At 37.1% G+C, this 23,906-nt stretch overlaps 1 protein-coding gene across 4 annotated transcripts in view; it reads right to left on the bottom strand.

Moving 5' to 3' along the window:
* Positions 1-2,778: 2,778 nt before the first annotated feature.
* The window catches only part of Fgf13 (fibroblast growth factor 13), a 500,490-nt gene continuing 479,362 nt past the window's right edge, over positions 2,779-23,906 (bottom strand). For all 4 annotated transcript variants that reach the window (XM_070039641.1, XM_070039645.1, XM_070039646.1 and 1 more), the window contains 2 exons: positions 9,548-9,746; positions 2,779-7,272 (listed from right to left, as the gene is read on the bottom strand). In XM_070039641.1, the coding sequence (XP_069895742.1) occupies positions 7,136-7,272; positions 9,548-9,746 (336 nt within the window). In that variant the 3' untranslated portion in view covers positions 2,779-7,135. The remainder of the gene's footprint in view (positions 7,273-9,547; positions 9,747-23,906) is intronic.

Here is a 23,906-nt window from a genome sequence, read left to right as displayed (position 1 = left end):
ACAGTGATTTATAGTTTCTCATGTGTAACTCTTGCACTTCTTCAATTTATTTCTAAGTATTTATTTTGATGTTATTTTAAAATAATTTGTTTTCTTGATTTCATGTTGGATTATTTGACAGGTTATAGAAATAAGATTTTTTTATGTGATGGTAATTGAACCCAAGACCTTGCCACATTACAACTGAGTTATGTTTTCAGCCATATTATTTATTTTTGTATATTGATGATATAACCTGTAGCACTACTAAGCTCATATATTAGTGATTTTTGTAAATTTCTTGTAATTTTTCTCTATATAACTCATGTTATCTGAAATAGAAATAGTTTTACTTATTCCTTTCTGTTCCAGATTCCTTTCCTTTTCTTATCAAACTGTACTAGCTAAAAGTATAGTAAATTTTTGGGAACGAAGATAACTGTATTTAGTCTTATTCTTGATGTTAAAGGGGTAGCATTCAGTCTTCTACCTATAATTGTGACTTTTAGGTTTTGTCTGATGCCCTTAATCAAGTTTAAATTCCTCAGTATAAGTAAATTTTAGCAATTACTTTATCATAAAAATCTTGGTTATTGGGCTGGGAAGGTGGCTCAGTGGTAGAGTGCTTGCCTTGCATGCATGAGGCCTTGGATTTGATTCCTCAGCACCACATAAGCAGAAAAAGCCAGAAGTGGTGCTGTGGCTCAAGTGGTAGAGTGCTAGCCTTAGCTCAAGAGCTCAGGGACAGTGCCCAGGCCCAGACCGAAAAAAAAAAAAAATCTTGGATATTGCCAAGTAATTGTGTGTATCTATTGAGACAAATGATTTTTTGACATTGTGAAATTAATATATACCATTAATTTTTTTTTGGTCAGTTGTGGGGCTTGAACACTTGGCCTGCATGCTGTCCCTGCCCTCTTCAGCTCAAGACGAGTGCTCAACCGCTTGAGCCACAGTGCCACTTCCGGTTTTCTAGTGGTTTATTGGAGATAAGAGTCTCACGGATTTTCCTACCTGGGCTGGCTTTGAACCACAATCCTCAGATTTCAGCCTCCTGAGGTAGCTAAGATTACAGGCGTGAGCCACTGGCGTCCAACGAGTACCATTAATTTTTAATTTTTTACTTTGACAATAATTTTTATGACAGCCCTTGGGCTTAAAGTTGGGGCCTAGGAGCTGTCCCTGAGTTGTTTTTGTTGTTGTTGTTGTTGCTGTTGTTCCTCAAAACTAGTGAACTGTCACTTGAGCCACAGATCCACTTGGCTTTTTGGTGGTTCATTGCAGATAAGAATCTCATACTTTCCTGCCTGGCCTGATTTCCAACCATGATTTTCAGATCAGCCAGGAGCCATTAGCACCTCATAATAATGTTTTTTTTTTTTTTTTTTTTTTTACATTTTAACAATACCCCAGTACTTTTTCCTTTAGTTATTTTTAAAATAGGATCTCATGTTCATGTCTTGGTTGCCCTTTACTGCTGTGTTTTCTGTGTAGCTATAGCTAGAATAGCAGTCACACACCATCTTACCCAGCATTTATTGGTTGATATGGAGGAGGGGATCTCACCAATTTTTGCCTGGGTTGGCCTCAAACCACAACCCCTCTGATAAATACCTCTTGAGTAACAAGGCCTATAAGCATGAACCAACAGGACTTGATGAGAAGTGGTTCCTTTTTTTTCTTTTTTTTGGGGGGGGAGGGGGTTCGGTCATGGGGCCGAAACTCTGGACCTGGGCACTGTCCCTCAGCTCTTCAGCTCAAGGCTAGCGCTCTACCACTTGAGCCACAGTGCCACTTCCAGCTTTTTTCTTTTTGGGAATGTAGTGCTGAGGAATCGAACCCAGGACCTCATGCATGCAAGGCAAGCGCTCTACCACTGAGTCACCTTCCCAGCCCTGAGAAGTGGTTCTTTACAGAACAATGTTTCAAACTTTCATACATGAATGCCTGAATTGTTTTAGGAAACATAAAATCCTCCAGTTCCATCCATGTGGTCACAAATGACAGCACATCATTCTTTTCTGGGGCTAAAATGTATTCAGATAGATAGATATAGATGTAGATACATAAAATCACATTTTCTTCATCCATTAATAAGCATCTATTTATTCTACATTGTAGCTATTGTTAATACTGTTCTGGAGATGGGGCTGGGAAGTTGGCTCAGTGGTAGAGCGCTTGCCTTGCATGCCGGAGGCCCTGGGTTCAATTCCTCAACACCACATAAGCAAAAAGAAAAAAAAAAGCTGGAAGTGGTGTTGTGGAATATTGTTCTGGAGATCCTTAAGTAGCTATTTTATACTATACTAGTTTAATTGCCATGTCAGTTTTTGCTATATACAGGACTTAAAAAATTAAACTTACTGTGAGGGAGGGACATACAAAGCAACAAAGAAATAATCTTATAAATGCGTTAGAAACAATCGCAAGAAAGAAAAAAAAACATTTGAATACATATCTTAGGGTTCATTTCTCTAATATAACCTTATCTGACCTTTTCTGCTTGAGTCAGACATATACTAGATATTGCAAATAAGGGAAACCATGGGACCTAGGTTTCTTTGGGCCTGGCTTACTTCACTTAATATAATTTTTTCCAAGCCTTTCCATTTCCTAACAAATGGGGCAATGTCATTCTTTCTGGTGGAGGCATAGAATTCCATTGTGTATATATACCACATTTTCTTGATCTATTCATCTACTGAGGGGCATCTGGGTTGGTTCCAGATCTTACTTATAGTAAATAATGCTGCAATAAACATAGTCGTGCTGGTAGCTTTCACTGTATTTGATGTCGGTATAATTTGTGGAGGGGAAATGGAAAAACAAATCGTTTAAATAGGGATACAGGTGGACCCATTGCAACAATGAGATGTACAAGTCATTATGTCGAAAATGCACTTTACAACTTTACAACTTTCGTGCGGGGGTGGGGGCGCGGATAGGATGGGGTGGGGTGGCAGGGAGAGGATGGGAAGGGGAAACAAAGGAGGAGGCTACAATGCTTGATAAGAAATGTACTCATTATCTTGCCCATGTAATTGTAACCCCTCTGTACAGTATTTTCACAATAAAAAAATTAAACATAATGCTTATTCCTAGAATCTCAATTATCATCTTAACTTATAAATGGATTTCAGGTTAATAATAAAATCAGCAGTATACAAAGTCTTTCTTCCTTTGTTCAGTCATTGGATAAGTATCCCATCTTTATGCATTGAAAGGAAACCCAATGTTTTATAGCATTCATCATATTCTAAGTTTTATCTTTATATATCTGATGACTATAGACTGAACATTTGGTATCTAGTTCAGTTTTAGCCACAAGGTATTATACTTAGTGAATGTGATCCTAAGGAAGTTTGAAGGTGTATTTAACAAAACCTACCTGCAATTAGGAAGTAATGGGATTTATTTAGTACTCTGCCTCATAACACTCATGCGCACGCACACACGAGCACACACACACACACACACACACACACACACACACACACACGTGTATACTTTCTGGAATACAATATCTTGTGAATGTAATAGTCATGTCTTTTGAAATATTCTTAAGATTCATGAAACTCATAGTCCAAGCTGCTCTGTTCAGTTGTATTATATTAAAGGAAGGATTATTGTAGTCGAAGTTTGAGAACTAGTTCATCTTGTTACTGAAATTTTTTAAAGAGAAGAACACTTGGATTGTAAACAGTCAGTTTGTACAAGGGTATAAGTATGATTGATTTTCATAAATGGTGAATTTAAGATGGAATAGTTACTTCCAATTGGAATTTCCCTTTATTAATCCCAGTAAGGAAATCAAATTTCCCTTTTGCTGAACCCCAGAATACCTCTTTTTCTCCAGCATTTACTCAGCTTGAACCCATTTATCTTTGTGTGAATGCTTTATCCAGGCTTCAGGTACCATGCAGTGTAACATTGACAGTTTATAAGGTAATGAATATCCATAATGCAACAAGCTGAGCAATTGCTTCAGAGAAGCTGAGTTGTTAATCATTGCCCCATACATTTCTTTTACTCCCACTGTTAACTTTACATAACACTGAAACCAAATTATTCTGAGAGTATATGCAATTACTGAGAATATAAAACATGTGTAGACATGTCAACATGTGGGGCCAACCTGGGTAATATTTGTTACTGTGCTCAAGTGTCACAATTGATAGGACAGCTTCCAAAGCCAGAAAGGCCTGGATTAAGAATTTATCTGTTATAGTCTCCTTATTGAGCATGGGCAATCTCCTAGAGGAAAAGAATAAAGCATCTCTGAGTCCTTTTGGAAGCCTATGTCCGTGTGCCTATGCTCACGTGTGTGTGTGTGTGTGTGTGTGTGTGTGTGTGTGTGTGTGTGTGTGTGTGTGTGTGTAGTGTCTTGATGAAAGATTAGGAAATCAAAACTAAACAAAAAGATATTGGATTGCGATCTGGTTAGTTTAGAATTCTAAAGTGAATATTTCTTCAAAAATGATCTCATAGAAAGCAGACATGGTGGTACATGCCTGAAGTCCCAGTTTCTCAGAACGCTGAAGCAGGGGTTCCTGAGCACAAAAATTCAAGAACGCTTTGTGTTGCTTTAGGACTGGCAATCTCAGGCTCACTCAGGAACTTGTTAGAAACACCCAGTCTTGAGTAGACCCACACCTCAAGTATACTCAGTCAGAAACTTGGGTTGGAGGAAGGTGGTGGAGGTGAGGGTTAGGAAGGAGCAAAAGTCTGAGCATTAATCCTTTGAAGTGTTTTCCAAAATTATTTGAAAATAGAAACTTCTTTGAAAATTTCATCCAGTATGTGGTACGTCTAATATTCTGTATCTGGAAAATGCTATCAAGGACATTTGTGCACAACAATGAAGATGTATAAAAAATGAGCTCTGAGAAGTATTTATTTACTGTTTTATTTAGATCATTCCCTTCTGTTTAAAATAACTAGAGGACAGTCAAAATAGAACACACAAAGGACTCTTCCTGGGTATTTATGTCAATTTTCTGATTTATGTCAATGTTGACTGAGCCATCACAATGTTGATTAGGTTTCCCCAGAACATATACTTCATCTACTAGCAAAGAAACTAGTTGGTAACCAAACCTGAAATTTCTTGCAGTGACATCTCTCTACTGCTAGAAATTAGACTTAATAGGGAGAGAGGTGTTTAGTGAGTCTATTGGTTGTTACAAAGATTCCTAAGGTCCAAGCTATACAAGTAGCCTAACCTCATGTAGATGTGCTTTACAGCTGCAGTAAGATGAGGATGGCTTCAGATGAAATGGTAACCGGGTAGGGCTGGGTAAAGATCTCATAATGAATCTGGTCCAAACATCTTGGGACTAGGCAGCCTCTTATCTCCGCTAAAGCATGTTGCTTAGGCCACAGTAACTATTTGACACATACCCTGTAGAGCACTGATTATGGTTTGTATGTTCCACCAGTCTTCCAAAGTATACATCATCAGCCAATGGCAACTTTGGGGATGTACAGGAAAAACATCAAGGCCAATCTATACATTTTCCTTTAGCTCTTAGAGGTGAAAAGGAGTTCAGAAAATTAATCATGTATTTTCTCTCACAAAGGACAAAAATGGTTGATGGAAGAAATAATATCATACTGTGTGTGGTACAGCATTCAAAACAGTACAGCCTAGATTTCCATCAAATAATTTAGTCCCTGGACAGCAATGAGAATTCCTCAGTACCAACCCAGTGTTGTAAGTCTAACAACACTTTATAGCATGCTTATGTTAGCATGAATGTCTAGACTGTAGGCTATTTGAAAGCAGTGACATTATCTACAAAAATCCAGCATGTAACCCCGATTTCTGATATATTTGATAATATGTACTCAATAAATACTTGCTCGAGGATTTTTTTCTTTGAATGAATATAAAGAGTTTATTCGGTGCGTATTTGGGTATACAACAACAAATATTAAACAACTTTTTTTTAAACTTTTTGTGCACAGGACAGAAAACTGCCTGTACATGCTATGTCCACTTTTGGGACACAGATTTTAACAATTATTAATGCACAAAATCTTACATATCATGCAACTCTATGCCAAGATTCCAACTTTCTTCCATGCAACAGATATGAAGATCTAAATGGAAACCTAGCTAAGTCTTAAACACTTTCCAATAGCAAGTATAATATATGTTGTTTAGGGGTTACCAGTCTTAGTATTTCCTTGTACACAATAATCACGTGCCAAATACAATGACAAGAGGGACTCATAGGTATACACATGAGACATTTCTTATTTTAACAACACAGAAGACATCACAGTTCCACAGTTCCTGCCTTTACACAAGAAGCCACAACAGTAGTTTAACATGATACACAAATGGAATTAAGAGAATTCTACACTTGAGGAGGATCTTTTCTTTTTAAGTTATCTTTACTGACTGGGGTTGACTATAAAACTCAATTTCTACGCACAAAGTACAGCACAGAACTTGACCAGAATACTACAAATCTAAAACAAAACAAAAAAAAGGTTAAATCACAAGAACCCTATTACCTTGGGCCTGAGATGCCAATTCAGATTCAACCCTGAATTTGGATGATTTGGATTAAGTGACATAGAGTCAATAGAACCATTGAACTTCAGAAACTGGAAAGTTGAGCTATATGAAAGTAAAGAGTACACTGAATCAAGCAGAAATAGAAAACATGAAGCCAAGAAACACAGCTCACATAATTTTGTTTGCCTCTACAAACATTTAAGCAGAGAATTTTGTTTTGCTTTGTTTCTGTTTTTGTTTTAAGAATGACTGTGGTCTTTTAGATTTTCTTGGTTGGAGAAGAGATTTTGATCAGCATTAGTGCTGTGAAATTTTTTGTTTTGTTTTGTTTTGGTTTGGTTTGTCATCCCCAACATATAGATGAGATGATGAGAAAATTTGGCAGTCCTTCTCCCATATTTAGTTCATTGATAATGCATGGCATTCTTTTGCACAAGCTCACTCTAAATTTATGGGGCTTTAGTCTGGATGATAACAAGGTCTAAAGGCAGATAGAATAGTGAACTCTGCCTGTTTGTTTGGTAAACGTCACTGACAAATTTGAACTTTTTGGGTGAAGGACTGCTAGAAGAATTCAACAGCACCTGGAGGTAAGGTTCTGTTACAGAGCCCTTGTTTTGCCCTCACTGGCTACGTTGATTCGTTGTGGCTCATGGATTTGCCTCCATTCAGTACGCCGGAGACACTTCTGCTCTTGGTCGGGGTCCCACTTCCGGATCGGGAGAACTCCGTGAGATCGTGCAGTGACGGTTCCTTGTACATGGCCACTGAAAAACATATTAGGAGGGTGTAAAAGGCCTTCAAATGGACAGATCTGTATATGCTGTTTTTGAAAGTGGCTAACTTGGTTTGAAGTATGCTCACAACAAAATTAGTAGGTATAGGAGGCAATGTGTATAATAATGTGCTAAATTGGTCACTCCACAGTACGAACTTATTTCCAAATATCTTGTAAGTGACATATATATGTGTATATATACATACAAACATATACATATATGCACATATCTACATATATAATTTTCATTTGTTAATAAAAATCAACAAAGAATATAAGAATAAAAGGAAATCATTATTAATGGATTGGTCCTAAATGTTCTTCTAGTTAACTAGGCTTTTATGCAATAAACCAAGCATGCAAAATGCTGTTTTCATGTATTTGATAGAGAATGGATGAGATCAGATTAAGGAAAACATAGTCTGGGTGGTAGTGTGTATTTTGAATGCCTAACTTCTATCACTTATATGTGGGAAGTTTAATGAAAATGCACTTAATAAAGTTCTTAGAAGTTTAAGTGATCTACTATATGCAGTGTTAACCCAATATTAAATTAAACCATTTTGAAAACACTGGTTTCTATCGTAGTTTAAAATGAAATTCTATAAAAGGCTGTTTTAGTATAATTTTTCATACCACTAATGGTAATAATTATTATTGTTGGGCTATAAATAATAATACTAGCTTATGCTTGTGAAACACACTACATACTACTCTCAATTCTCTACATGTACTATGTCAATTAACCCATATAAAAATGCTACTGTATAAAAAGTACTTATTCATATTTTATAGAAAAATTTGAGGCACAGTGGATATATAACCATTTCAATACTATTCAATGAAACAGAAAGCTCAGACTTGAACCTTGGTAGTGTAGAGCAAGAAAAGAAGCTAGAAAACTCATTATTATGTGCTGTGTCTTTCCCTACATTAAACCCAGGCTAGGTAATCTCTTTGAGGTTTTACTGTCTGTGTTTTCTGTCCTTTCTCTACCATGCCTCAATACTTCTAAAATCATTGTCATCTATAGACTATTCTTATTTTTCACCTTTCTAACTCATTTTAACCTATTAATAACTGGGAAACAAAATACCTATGAATTCTTGAGACTATATTGTTGAGTCCTTAGAAAGGGTTGAAAAGACCTTCTTCCAATAAGTTAGGTACACACATATTTTAACATCTGTGTTTCTCACAACTACCACTTTTCATCCTTTTTAATGTAATTTGAGGTTCTCAGCTATCCTGAGTTGGAATGTTGGGTGCTTGCATTCAAATAAGGTAACACTAAACAGATATTCCACTGGAAAAAAAAACAAAATCATAATGATTAGATGCTATTGTCAATGCCATGATGTCTTCATGATTTTGAAGGCTCTAAAATGTTTGTACAATTCCAAGTGCCTTAATATAGCCACTTTCAACAGTACAGTAAAAATTTAATTTTTCTCACTGTTGGCATACAGAAAAGCCACTGATTTTTTAGGGTTAATTTTATACCCTGCTACGTTGCCAAAGTTTTGAATCAGCTTGAGTAATTTGGGAGTGGAGTCTGTGGGATTCTTTAAATACAGGATCATGTCATCTGCAAAGAGGGAGAGTTTTACTTCTTCTTTCCCTATTTGGATCCCCTTTATGTTTGCATCTTGTCTTATTGCTGTAGCTAGGCATTCTAATACTAGATTGAAGAGAAGTAGAAAGAGTGGATCCTTGTGTCATTCCTGAGTTAAGAAGAAATGGCTTTAGTTTTTCACCATTAAGTATAATGCTGGCTGTAGGTTTATTGTGTTGAAGAGTTCCCTGAATTCCTAATTTTTCCAGAACCTTCATCATAAAGGGGTGTTGGATCTTGTCAAATGCTTTTCTGCATCTATTGAGATAACCATGTGGTCGGTATCATTTGTGGAGGGGAAGGGAAAAAAATTGTTTAAATAGGGATACAGGTGGACCCATTGCAACAATGAGACGTACAAGTCGTTATGTCGAAAATGAACTTTACAACTTTGGTGGGGGGGGGAGACTTGGGGGGCGAGAGGAGAAGGGATAGAAAGGGGAAACAAAGGAGGAAGCTACAATGCTTGATAAGAAATGTACTCACTATCTTGCCCATGTAATTGTAACCCCTCTGTACAGTATTTTCACAATAAAAAAAAATGTACTCATTATCTTGCCCATGTAATTGTAACCCCTCTGTATGGTATTTTCACAATAAAAAAAACTTAATTTAAATGACTACATAATCCCTACAGAATCAAATTTACCTTTCAGTGGTTTGGGCAGAAAATGGGCTGCAGGCTTGTTTTTCTTCACGTGGTTGCCTTTCATAATCTCTCCTTCTTTGTTCAGACCCAGGTACCACCCTCGGCCTGACTGCTGCTGACGGTATATCATGGATGAATATGTCACGTAATAATTTTCAAACACTGATTCTTTGAATTTGCACTCAGGTGTGAAATGCTCCTGCAACAGAAACAAACAAACAACCCTTGATGCTTATAATAATAAATTTCATGTAGAACAAATGCTTTTAAGGATTATAGGACATATTTTGTTGAAGTGTGTATGTGTATAAACTACAGTGCCCTGTTTTAGTAATATAACAAGTATTACTGGAACCTAGCAGAGTATATAACACTTCATACAATGCTTTAGGAAAAAGTTCTACTGATCAATGATTGTCTCTCTTTGTGGTAAGTAAAGGGAAGATTGGAACTAACCACATCAGTATAATATGCTGGAAAAAATACATGAACCGAAGACTGAAAAGACAAGCACAAGAGGTTATATGGAACTTTATTCACTTCAGACTTTATTCACTTTATTCAGAGAAAATAAACATTCAATTTTTGTACTTACTTTTCATAGATTCCCTAATTATTTATTATACATTATGGTTGTCAGATGCCTGAGGCTAAGTCTAGTGTCATTGCTTTTACTTCTAAAAGGATGCTTCAAACAAAAACTGTCTTTTACTTTCAGGTAAACTAAATTGATTTTTTTTTAGATCATTAGACCTTGACTTTCCAAGGAAAAGAAAAAAGTGCCCCCCTCACTCTATCCTTACCTTACAGTCATATTTACAAGCAAATCAATATGAAAGGAAGGAATTTACAGTAATTCTACAACCGGATAAGAGACAGCAGCCCCAGGGACTTTGAACTCTGGAATGTGATTTTCTGTCATGTTTCCTTAGGACTGAGCCAATTCAAATGAAGGGCTCCAAACATGACAGAATGTTTTAAGGAAATCCTTACCACATTCTTTTTAGCTTCTGTGTGGTATGCACATATGCATGCGATAAGCAACAACTAAAACGGCCACTTATAAGCCAAGAGGAATGAACAGCAGATTTTAAATTATAACTAATCCATAGAATACCAATGTGTCCATTTAGATTACAAGAGAATGAGGAAAATAGTACCTGGACTACATTCAATAGTAATAATCCATCGTACTACTAGATTTTTGCTAATTTTACTGTGCTTTATCAGCTATTGATAGAATCATCAAATCATTTGAAACCTTAAATTGCATGTTACTTTGGCCACCAGTCTTTTAAAAAGCAGTTTCTTCATTTTCATATTGGCTATCATTCTAAGCTGTACATACCAGCTGGGCCAAATGTTCTGAATGTTCAAAGTCACTTCAGCAAACAGGGACATATTCCTCAATTTTTCTCTAAAAGTTACGCACTCAAATAAATTTCTTTCCCCTCTTCTTGGAATCCATAAAGCATTCCAGGTAGTACGTTGACTGAGTTCTCCATTTGTTCTCTACAGTACATAGGCTGTAGTATCTATAAGGGGTTATTTCAGGCTAGCTGTATCTTTGATAGATCTGCCTAGGAGTCATACAAATTTAACTTGCTTGGGGAGAAATACACGTCTAGTAAAACAACTACCTGCAGTAGGAAGTTAAGAAGCTCTATTTGCGGACTATGAAAAACTGTTTTTATAGGAGTTCTCAACATAAGTATGCCTACAAACAAATTTGATTATATATGTATAGTGTTCAAGTTTCTTCTAATGATAAGGACAACTGCACAGAGATTAATTTTGTAACTGTCAGGAAACATTAGAAAATAAATCTGGTGAATTATAGGTAAGACCAAGGTGGGTACTATTGTTTAGCTGCATAAACAATATATGGTTCATCAATAAATGATGTGAATTTTAAGGGTAGGTCTCCCAAAAGTGTCATATTTAGCATCTTTGTAATAGTAGCATTCATTTGTTCATTTCATACACAGTTGTAATGATGCATTATGAACTTGGGTGATTCTAAACACTGACAAATAAACAATACATTTCATCAGACACCTTAAAATTTCATAGGACCTTTGCCTTCCTTTGAATGCTTCCAACCCGGGATCCAAGATCTTCACCCTCCATTGTCATTGCTACTAATCTTCTTTGTGCCCTCATAACTGGTTGATAGTATGTCTTAATTGTTGAAACAATTTTCTACTTAGTCTACAGGAAGATTTGCCTTCCTCAAACAAAAATACCTTCCTCGGGAACTTTTCATAATTTCACCTTGTCTAGTCTACAGTAAGAACAACAAATGACTTGATGTGGCATTAAAATCCTCCAGTATTCAATCACTATAATACCTTCCACTATTGCCAAAACCCTATGTGCCTTCTCAGATGCCATTCATTTCATTTGGTTACAATGTCATTCTGCTACTTCCTTCTCCATTGTTTTTGTCCCATTTCCTAAGACTGCTAGAATTGGTCATACCCATATCTGTGGTCTTAGAAACTATCTATCACTAGCAGGGCCTGTGATTAGCTTTGGATGGCCAAGAACTTGTCTGACTTATTTCCAAATCTCTTTTCCCTATCAAAAATGATAGCTCATAATGCCTACCTCATGGCAGACTACTCAATTACTGGATCACTGTATTGCTGATGATAGAATTCTAATTTCAGAGATTCCTAGTCAAATATTGGAATTCAGACACAGACACTATGAACCAGTTAAAAAATCTGAAGGAAATTTCCTTAATACCACAGAATAAAATCAGCTGTATGTAGGAGGCTGTCATTGTATGGACAGATTCAGCATAGGGTGATTTAATATTTGTTAAGAATAACATAGCGCCTACAATGTTACGAGGAAAACTTGGCAATCGTTACAACTATTGGAAAATGACAAAAAAAGGACTCAATGAACTGAAGGCTCTGTCACATCCTGGCAATTTCTTAGTCATCCGCACTAAATCTGGACTCAAAGCTCAGTAGAGAGAGAGAAAAATGAGGCCAAAAAAAGAATGTTGAAACAACGAAAGGAGTGTTCTGTTCTCTGTGTGTGACACTGATTCTATTCAGTATTGGAATGAGTCGGCAGAAGGGGCTTAATTTTTACCAAATGTTATCAAATGAGAGCACGCTGCCCAATACAGGATGGGCCACCAAAAGGGGATGGGGGGGGGTAGAGTTGCATGTCTTTTTCTTATCAATGACTCATAGGATTTGGATGTGACCCAAGCCGGGGAAACCCTATTCGAAGGAGAGCAGGCAGACATATGCTAAGGAATAATCCAACTTTGATGGATTTGCAGATGCTTACTCAAACTTACTAGTGCCTAAAAGAAGGTGCCATAATGGTCTTGGCATGAATGAAGACAGTAATCACTGTGCTACTAGTTTAAGCTCTAGGTAAATATCTGCTATAAAAATATGTGAATGAGTTTAAAAGATGTAACATATTCTGCACACAATCACTAAGCTATTCCTTGGCATTACAGAATAAAAGGTGCCTTGTATCTTATGGTCTTCCATGCAACGATTTCTCTTCAAAGTTGCTTACCTCTCTTGCCTATCTATATTTTTTGAGAAACAGTGTCTTTTTAACTCACGGAATAATCGATCTGTCCCTAATATCTTTCTTCTGTGTAATCATCTCCCTTTAAGGCTCAAGGTTGGTATCTTCTCATTGAATATTGAACATTGTGTCTACAGAATCCATTCCAGCATATAATAGTGATTACATTTTCAGTAGGAAATAAGGAGTCCCCATTTAAAGAACATATAGACCCAGGAGTAGAATCTAACACTCCTTTTTGCCAATTTATTTCCACTATTAAGACAGAAATAATTCTTTGGAGGTTGGAATATCATTGAAAAGAAGAAAGCACGTTGATACTCTAATACATCAATAGTGAAGCATCAGGGAATTCTTACACTCACAAATACTAATGGTCAGCTGTCACTCTTAGGGCAGATTACATATTCACCTTGACTTTGAGAGGCCAATGAAGAAGACAGGAAAATCAGTTATGTTTGATGTATATGCAAACAACTACACAATCCAAGGTGTAGCAGAAACAAGTTCACCTCAGAACAAAGGACTTTAGTCTAGTATAATCTGCTCTTCTATGTTATAATCTGCAGAAGGAACAGGGCTCACTGTTCCCCCACAGAAGACTAAGCATGGACAGTATTTTTGACCTGATGGAATTGGAGCCAGGAGCTCAAAAGAAGTGTATGCTATGATGGTGAATTTTCTGAAGAATGCCCAGCAAAGTCCATGCCACTGAATGAATAGCTATACCCTCAGGAACAATTAGCAAAAGAAGGGAATGTAAATACATCTGTATCCCATGTAAATCATCTTACTATTTTAAACACATACATATACCCAACCACATACCTTACTAAGTACTTACTGGTTAAATGTGAGAGCCCAAAAATCCAAACTGTGAGACTCTGAAAGGATTGGGAGTTTGGAATGCCTTCTTGTCATGTACTCTCAGAATGCTGAGAGTTTCCTGGAAAGGTCAATCAGTCCTGGCTTAATGGGAACTCACACTTCTATCCTTGGTGTCAGCTAACTGCACCCTAAACTGTGTGGGAGCCCAAAGATAGGCAGGTTTATGCAAATTCTAAGCTGTTTGCTGTTTTCTTCTCCTTCCCCTCTAATAAGAAGGTCTTCTACTATTTGCATACAAAATATTATCACGAGTTTGTACCTTGCTTCCTTGCACAAAACCAATAAAAACCTTGGCTAATGGAACCCTGGGATTTGTTGCTGGTGGAAGGCTATAGGTCCCCTGGTGCCCCAAACGTCAGTACCATGGCCCTGTCTCCATTATTGCTTTGCTCCAGGTGGCAGAGGATTAAGGAGCAGGCAGCACGTTGCAACAGTTAAAATTACTAATATACAATGGAATTCTATGCCTCCATGAGAAAGTATGATATAGCCCCATTAGGAAATTGAAAGAATTGGAAAAAAGTTATATTAAGTGAAGTAAGCCAGGCCCAAAGAAACACAGGTCCCATGGTATCCCTTATTGCAATAACTAGTATATGTCTAGGACAAGCAGAAAAGATCAAAAGCTATGTACATAAGACTATATAAGAAGATGGTAAGCAAAATGAACCCCAAGATAGGGACACGGGAAATTTTATCTTTCTTGTGGTTGTTTTTAATGAATTTATAATGTACAGTGTGATTTTTTTGTTTCTTTTGTAAGTTCTTCCCCCATGGTATAACCCCTGTTTTCACTGTATTTGATTCCGGTGCCCTGCATCTTGTTTATACATTTTTTTTTTGATTTGGGGAGGGGAAGGGAAATAACAAAATGCTGAAATAAGGATACAGGTTGACCCATTGTAACAATGAGATGTACAAGACACTATGTTGAAAATGAATTTTACAACTTGGCAGGGAGAGGGGAGCTGGGGAGGTGGAGAGGGAAGGGATGGTAGGGGATAAACAAATGAGGAGGTAACAATGCTCTATAGGAAATGTACTCATTACCTTACTCATAAAACTGTAACCCCTTGGTACAGTATCTTTACAATAAAAATATATACCAAAAATTTACTAATTTGGAAAACATAAGCCATAATAAAAGGTTTTCATCAATTTCTCCTGTTCTTCTGTTTGTAACTGGGATTGCTAGGATGGCAATGTTTCATTTGAGTCTAGGTCTCTCAGCAGTGTTTGAGGAGCTGTGATGACTGGACTGTAGACCACAAATATCTCCATTTAACATATTTCACTCCAAAGCAATAGATTAAAATGAGCTGTTCTTATTCCCTTGGGTTATGGGGCAGTAAAGTGTCCACTGAAGTTGTCCATACTTAAATTGGCATTACCATGACTAGGACAGTGTTACCCATTTGTATCATCTTTCACATATGTGTGTACCACTTACAAAGAATATACCCAGGTTTAGATTACTGCTTGCCAATATATTTTGTTCTATGCACATGAAATATTTTTAGAACACGAATCAAAAACCAGTTTGTAGATATGAGTGAATGTTATGAAAGAAATTCTGACAAGAGACCTAGAAACAAGATATTCTCTGTTCAGCATGTGCTATAAACATATTTCAGTTTATCTACTCTTTCTTCAGAGCTTCTAATTCCCTCTTGTCCCTTCTCTCTTTGAGTCACATTTTCAGCAGTCTTAGCTTCCAACTAATTTAGCAATTACCACCAATACCAAGGGTTATTCTTCTTGTTCTGAGCCATGTTCTGAGGATAATTAATTTTATAGATTTAAAGGGAGCAGGTTATCTCAGCAGGTCTGACTTGTGGGAGCCAACTATTCCCTCGCCTATTGAAAATCATATGCAGATTGAAATCACATTTTCAACTCTTTAAAAAATATAAATGTAATTTTAAAATATAAATTATGCCCGTGGGAGTGAAACTATAACAACCCATATTCTCTAGTTAGACTGCCCCTCCATCAGTGATTTCAAAATCCAGGATTAATTATTATATTCAGGTCTTTGATGTTCTCTCCCTGGGTATAATTCATGTGAATAAACTTCATTATTACTGAGTTCAAAGCATAGAAAGGGGGAGGTTGGGGAAGAGGCAATCAATGTTCACGCTTTGCATTTTAGAAGGAAAATACATTTTTCATGATAAAAAAGAGGATGGCTTGTTTACTGAGACATCCACTGGACTATGAGATGCTTGAGGGCAGCACCTGGTACAAGGTCTGGCTTACAATACATGATCAATACAGATGGGATGAAATAAATGGATCTAAAATAGGAAACAACATGGAGAGACTTTAAAAGTTCCCTTAAATCAGTCCACAAGAGGGTTAAATGTATCACTCCATCTTCCAGATGAACACAGTTCTCTTATAAGAAAGGAGACCAATGCATATAGCTTGCCTGTTAGGGTAAAAAGAACAGGTGCTGGAAAAGAGAATAGGGGTTCGTAGATAAATTTAATTCAAAAAGTGGAAAGAAAGAGGAGAGGTGTTCAAAGAGGGAAGGAGGAAGGGAGGACGTGAAGTAGGAAGGAAAGAATAATAAAGACAGAAATGTGTTTAAGCTACAAGTAACAACACAGAAATTTCCTCGCAAGTGGGAAATAGTCAATTAGGCACACATGTATACTCCTGGCCCTTGGATCTTGAAATAGTTAAACATTGCAATTAAATTCTTTTGGCCTGAGAGATTTAAGATATAAGACTGCAAATGAAAGTCTAGTTCTATTTGAGAAACAAACAAAATAAGCACCAACAAATGGGTACTTGAGAGGGGGATGGGCAAGGAACAAGGAATAGATATTGAGAGGGAAGGGGGCAGAATGAAGCCAAGAATTCATTATATATGCCACAAAATTGAAAAAATGTAAGGGAAGGAGTGGGTCTAAGTAGGGGATGAGTTGGTTGAAGGGGGAGACACTGATCAAGATGTATTTCGTTCATATGATGCTTTGTTAAATGACATCTCCCTTGTATAACTACTTAAAGATCAAAGAAAAGTCTAGTTCTGGTGACTTTATCAGGTTCTTTCGCAAAGATCCAGAGAGAGAACATATATGAAAAAAAACCTTAAAATTGCAAAGCTCCATACAAATGAAATATAGGATTACTTTTCAAAATACATGCCCAGGAACCGAGAGCAAAATAAATTCTCTTTTGTTTTCAAGTCTAAAAAAATGCAATCGATGTATGAGGAAAAGATATAGCTGTATGTGTTTTATTAACATGGAGGAATATAAATTCTACTCCAAGTGGGGACTGCACATGAATTACACTTCCCTTAGTGTTCTCTACGTTTGGTTCCCAGAAATCTGTTTGACTCCTTTCATGTTTCATTGCAGTCTGTAGGACATTGAAATGGCTGCAGTGCTTCAAGCCACAGCATTATAAACAGTGAGGTGGTAAAAATGGGCCTCAGGAAACACCATACCACAGAATGAATCAAAAGTCCACTTGGTAGTGAAATGCCTTGGTAGCATTTCTATATTCTAAGTTATTTCATAGGCACTTTAATTTACTTTATTGCCAATCCCACAAAATATGCCAACAGGGTATTGTTTTTTCTTGGGTCTTCATAAACAAAAATGAGTACAATATGAAGGGATAGACTGAAAACAGACCAATGGCCTGAGGAAAACAGAATTAGGAGCCAGATATGATTATATGTGAGTCTCAGTGTTTAGATCCCTGTACTGAGTGTTCTATAAAGCAGTGTCATGAATTGGGTTGTTCAGGCTGTCACATTTAAAAACCACACTGAAATAAGCAAGAAAAAAGAAACTAAACAAATACATTGCATGTAGAAGGCCAAAACGCTTATTTTGGTCACTATATAAAAATCATATGATTTAAAATCTTGTTAATCACCAAGCCTGGTCAGCAAATAAAGTATGAAATGGAAGTAACTTGTAGATAATTGTGAGAGTGATGATCTAGGTCTTCTAGACCAGGAGATTAGCCCCAAATAGAATCAGCAGCAGAGGATTACTGAAATTTACATCAAATGTGTTCATGAAGTAACAAAAACAAATTAACAAAAAGAAAGGAATAGCAAACATCAGAACAGACATAAATGACATCCACATTAAGAATATAAAAGACAAATTAAAAGCTCGTTCTTCTACAATATAAGCACACAAACCCTAACCTGGACAAGAAAAAGTAAACACACAATAAAATCAAAAAAGAAAAGGGAGATGTGAAAATTGATACCAACGAAACAAAATTATCATGAACAAGTATACTCCAACAAGTTTGATTAACTGGAGGAAAGAGATAAATTCCTTAATACATATTCCTTTTTAACACTGAATAATAAATGGAAAACCTGAGCAGACCAACAATAAATAATGAGATTGAAGCAGTAATAAAACGTCTCCAATGAAATAAACTCTAGAACCCGACAGATCACTAATGAATCTTACCAAATATTTAAAAAGACTTAATGTGAACTCCTCTTCAATCATTCAAAAAACATTGAAGAGGAGGAATTCTTCTAAATACATTCTATGAGGCCAGCATTATCCTGATTTCAACAACTAGAGGCCAGTTTTGATGACCATAAATATGAAATCTTCAACAAAACACTAGCCAATTGAATTCAGCATCACATGAAAATACTTATTTACCATAGTCAAATACAATGCATCCTAGGGATGCAAAAATAGTCCAACATATGCAAATCAACAGACAGGATGCACAACATCAACAAAGTGAAGACAAAAATCATATGATGATGTTAAACAATCCAAAAGATATATTGGATAAACATCTGCAACTCTCTATGATAAAAAAACTGATTAAATTTGATATTGAAGGAATCCATAAAATCTAATGACGGTCATATCTAATAAGGCAACAGCTAACATGAAGAATGGGGAAAAACTGCATGTTTTCTAAGTTCTGAATCCAGGCAAGGAAGTCCATTTTTACCAATTGTATTTAACAGAAACCTGGAAATCATAGAGCAAAAAAGTCAAGAGACAGAAATAAAGGACATCAGAATTGGAAAAGAGGAAATCCAATTTTCACTGTTTACAGATAAGATCTTACATGTATAAAATACAATTTCTATCAAAAGCCCACTAGAACTAATAAATGAAAGTAGCAAAGGTGTGGATAAAATTTGAAATAAATATGCAGAAAGCAATAGCATTGCTATTCACTGATGTAAACAAAGAAATCAACAAAGCAATCCCATTTTTGATAGCCATACCTGAAAATACCTAGGAATAAATGTAATCAGATAGGTAAAAGACATCTACAGTGAAAATAACAAAACTTTACACTAGTTAAAAAAAGACTTAAATGGATCTACTAGGAGAAAACACAGCAAAAATGTTCTAGGACTTTCAAAAGACTAGAAAAGGATCTTTTGAACAAGACCCCAAAGCACAGTAAAGAAAGTAAAAAATAGACAAATGAGAATAAATCGAACTTAAAGCTTCTTCACTACAAAGGAAATAACTATTAGAAAGAAGAAATGATCTACAGAATATTTTCCCACTATATATAAGAAAATATTTTCCCACCATATATCTGGCAAAAGCTTGATATGTGCAACGTATTAGGAAATCTAGATCATCAATAGGCCAAACCCAATAAATAACCAAATTAAGGACAATAGAATCATATAGCCATTCCTCAAGAGAAGACATATAGATGGCCAACAGGAATATAAAAAATGCTTACCATCACTAAAGATCAGGAAAATTCAAGCCAAAACCAAAATGAGATATCATCTCCTGCAATAAGAATGGCTAGGCTATTACAAGCCAGGTACCAGTGGCACACACCTGTAATCCTAGTTAATCACAAGGCTGAGATCAGGAAAGTCCATGTGACTCTTATCTCCAATTAACTATCAAGGAGCCAGAAGTGGAGGTGTGGCTCAAGTGATAGAGCACTAGCCTTTCGAAAAAAGAATCTTAGGGACAGAGCCCAGGCCCTGAGTTCAAGCTCTAGGATCAACACACACACACACACACACACACACACACACACACACACACACACACACACACACACACACACACACACACACACACACACATAGATACACACACACACACACACATACACACATACACACACACACACACACACAGAGATAGATAGGGTACCAAAAGAAGATAAAAACAAATGTTGTGCAGAATGAGGAGAAATGGAAGTAACATTACTATCAACTACTTAAGGGATAAAGATAAAATCAATGTGTACATGTACAAAATGGAATACCATCCATATTTTAAAAGGATGAAATGTTTCTGTTTGTAACAACATGGTGGATGTTAAGTGAAATAAGCTAAACAGAGAAACATTATAGGCTGCTCCACTAAGATCTACAGTTTCATGTTTTATGAATCTGTTAAATAAACAAAGGGAAAATGTGCATTGTTATACTTTAAAATCTAACAAGAGGGCTCATTGTGTAGTTGAAAACTGAAGATAAAGTAATTATTCTTAAGGAAAGAAAATAAACTTACTTTTTTGTGTGTAGTATGTGTATGTTTGCTTTCTAGGCTATATGGAGAACTAAAGGCCTCATTAACATGAGCCATGCAGCACTTTTCTGCTTTAGTTCTTTTTTTGTTCAGGTAGAGTCTCTTTTTTTTTTTTGCTGCTAGCAAAAGCCTTGCACGGTGATATTTGTAGCTATGCTTCCTATATAGCTGAACCACAGGTGTATGCCTTAATGCTTAGCGTGTGTGTTGAGATGTGGTCTGCCTAACCTTTTGCCCAAGCTACCCTTAAACCACAATCCTCCCAATCTCTGCCTTCTGAATAAGTGGTACTATAGATGTGCACCACCACACCCAGCCCATGTAATAACCAGGCTGATCTATGTATTTTGAAAGGTGAGTCACAAGTTTCAGGAATTATTTCTAAAAATAAACCTTCCTGATTTTTCTCTGGTTAGAATTAATGAGTGCCCAATGGATAAACATTGCATTCCTAAGACACTTTCTCATTTGCAGTAGTGCTTCTGAATGTAATAACTTCAGAGTGTGATCTAAATCCATCTGTGAGAGAATGAGTTATGGTGGACTGTAATTGGCAGGAGGGCAAGTTTACTTAGTAGGTTGTATCATTTGAAAGCAGATGACTGAAAATTAAAAAGCCTAGGAGCTTGGAAAAAAATTCTCTCAGAGATCCAACCATTAGGCAAAGAAGAAACATTCTTTCCTCCAAATCATTTGAAAAGCTCGTGCAAGGCAAGTGGTGTATTGACACTAAAGTCATACAGCAAGGTGGGTGCACAAAATCTTCTAGTTCTTTAGTAACCTTTTTATTTCTGCTGGATAAGGGTTGTTTCATAGTCTGTCTCTGTAGAAGAGTATACAGCTTACAGTAATCATGAGTCTGCTTCTTCAAAGCCTTTCAAAGGAAATATTTTAGCCTTCCTCTTGCACAGGTAGGAAGACAATGCTAAACAAGAGCCATGCTCAAATGGAAGTCACTAATGCATGCTTTCTACTGCACAACATAGAGCCTGGTCTTGGGCCCAAAGGCCTCATCTATAAACTAATATGAGAATAGCATCATCGGGCTGGGAAGGTGGCTCAGTGGTAGAGTGCTTGCCTTGCATGCATGAGGCCCTGGGTTCGATTCCTCAGCACCACATAAACAGAAAAAGCCAGAAGTGGCGCTGTGGCTCAAGTGATAGAGTGCTTGCCTTGAGCTGAAGGGCTGAGAGACAGCACCTAGGCCCAGAGTTCAGGTCCACGACCGGCAAAAAAAAAAAAAAAAAAAGAGAATAGCATCATCTATTGCTACTGGACCAATGCATTACATTATATCTGCATTGCCTTCTGAAGACAGGAAGTGATAAAAAGAGGAAGGTTTCTGTAGAGAGTGAATTTCTATTGTCATTTGTCCTCCTAAAGGAGGTAAATGAGAGTATGCAAATGGCCGACACTTTCTAGGGATCTGAATGGTGAGTCAATTCATTAAGTCCTCCAAGAAGGAATTCATTGGGAATAGCTACTTTCTGAGAGCATAGTGTGTGTCAGGCATTATGGCAGCCCCTTTGTGATCACATTATCTGATGGAGCCTTGTTGACAGCATCTGTCTGTGCTAACTTCACATTGGAGCTATATCTTACAGACGGAGAGAAAAGTTCCCCAATCTCACAGAAGGAAAAATGCAGACGAGGGGCTGGGAAGTTGGCTCAGTGGTAGAGTGCTTGCCTTACATGCATGAGGCCCTGGGTTTGATTCCTCAGCACCACATAAACAGAAAAAGCCAGAAGTGGCGCTATGGCTCAAGTGGTAGAGCACTAGCCTTAAGCTGAAGAGCTGAGAGATAGTGCCCAGGCCCAGAGCTCAGGCTCCACAACCAAGAAAAAAATGCAGAAGCTTGGACAGTACTTGCCCCACAGACAAGAATTTCAACATCAACAACACTGTAAAGCTATGATTCCCACACATGCTGGTTTCACTCTCCCCAATTGTTCGCATGCCCTGTCTCCCAAAAGTTCTATTCAAGTCTGTCCACTTCCATTTTCCAGTTTTCTGAGGTGTACTCTGATTCTGTATTTGCAAGATGGAAATGGCATTGTATGCCTCAGTGGGAGGAGGGGAGACAACACGGAATGCAGTCAGCAGAGGCCACATGATTCTCAGTTTGCTGGATATCTATGAAAATGTAGTATCCCCAATGCCCAATGCCTAACCTGACCCTGATATGAAAATTACTGATTGTCAAGAATGACAAATGGAACAGAGAACACTGTCTTTCCATTGCTGTAAAAGGGGTTAATGGTACCCATTAGCTATCTGTATGTGGGAGAGATGCTTTCAGTAGTGAGTCTTTTTCAAAGGTAACAATATACAAGCTTTCAGTTTAGACTTTAAAATAGCCCAAAATTCTAAAACTAGAATTACTATGTGTATCAGTGAGTCCCAATGATATTAAAGGGATTTCTGAAATAATCCACTATTATAATGAGACAAATGACATTTCCCTGTCTTGTTTTAATTACGAAGGCACAAAAGGCACATTTATCCTTACTTCTTTTGTTCTAAGCCACTGTTTCACTACCTCTCAATTCTTAATGTAGGCTACTAATAAAAACAGGAATGAAAGATTGAACAGTAGCTCACTTTTAAGCCACATCTACTTTTCACGTTTCCTACAACTACTTGAAAGGCTGTGGCATTGTAGTGACAGAAAAGGGACAGGTTAACAATGATGGCGATAACAAAAGTAATGACTAAAATGGGTTTTGGTAGATCTTTTCAGAAAATTATTCTAAGAGCTATTGTTAGTATTGAAGAAATGACATTAGAGATGCTAAGAAACTGGAACTGGGCTTTACCAAGTTGGCGAGTGAATTTAGAGCAGGAAAGCAGCTCCTTCTACAGGAAATGAATCTCTTTAAGGTAGTTGATGCTGTCCTAAGATAGGCCCTTTTCCCATGGCAATCTGGTATCTGAATATTCCCTGGACTACAAGATTCAAGATCAGATAGTCCTAATTGGGCTTAGGATTTTGAGCTTCCGTGTTAGGCTCTGTACCATGTTTGCTGAAGCTCCAGCCATTTTAGCTTTGCTTTTCAGTTTAGAGTCCTGCACTTTTGCACAGATTGGCCTTAGGCTATGATCTTCTGTCACTTGAGAAGCTGGAATTAACAGTTGTGAGCCACCAGTCTGGACTTGTTTTTCAGATAGGGTCTTGGTACCTTTTAGGCCAAGGCAGTCTCAAAACTCAATCCTCCTATCTCCACCTCCTGAGTAACTGGTGTGTACCAGCATGTTTGGGTCCAAAAGCAGCCAGCCATTCCCCTGGACACTTCTTTCTCCACAATGGGCAGCAGCTTTGCATTTATCTTATGGAAATCTGTCTACTTGACATTCTCCTACATCATGCCAA

The sequence above is a fragment of the Dipodomys merriami genome, unplaced genomic scaffold (genome assembly GCF_024711535.1).
Source record: "Dipodomys merriami isolate MVZ:Mamm:240054 unplaced genomic scaffold, mDipMer1.0.p SCAF_3, whole genome shotgun sequence".
NCBI classification, from domain to species: domain Eukaryota; kingdom Metazoa; phylum Chordata; class Mammalia; order Rodentia; family Heteromyidae; genus Dipodomys; species Dipodomys merriami.
The sequence above is the reverse complement of the archived record's forward strand: the minus strand, read 5'-3'. Positions and strand labels throughout refer to the sequence as shown.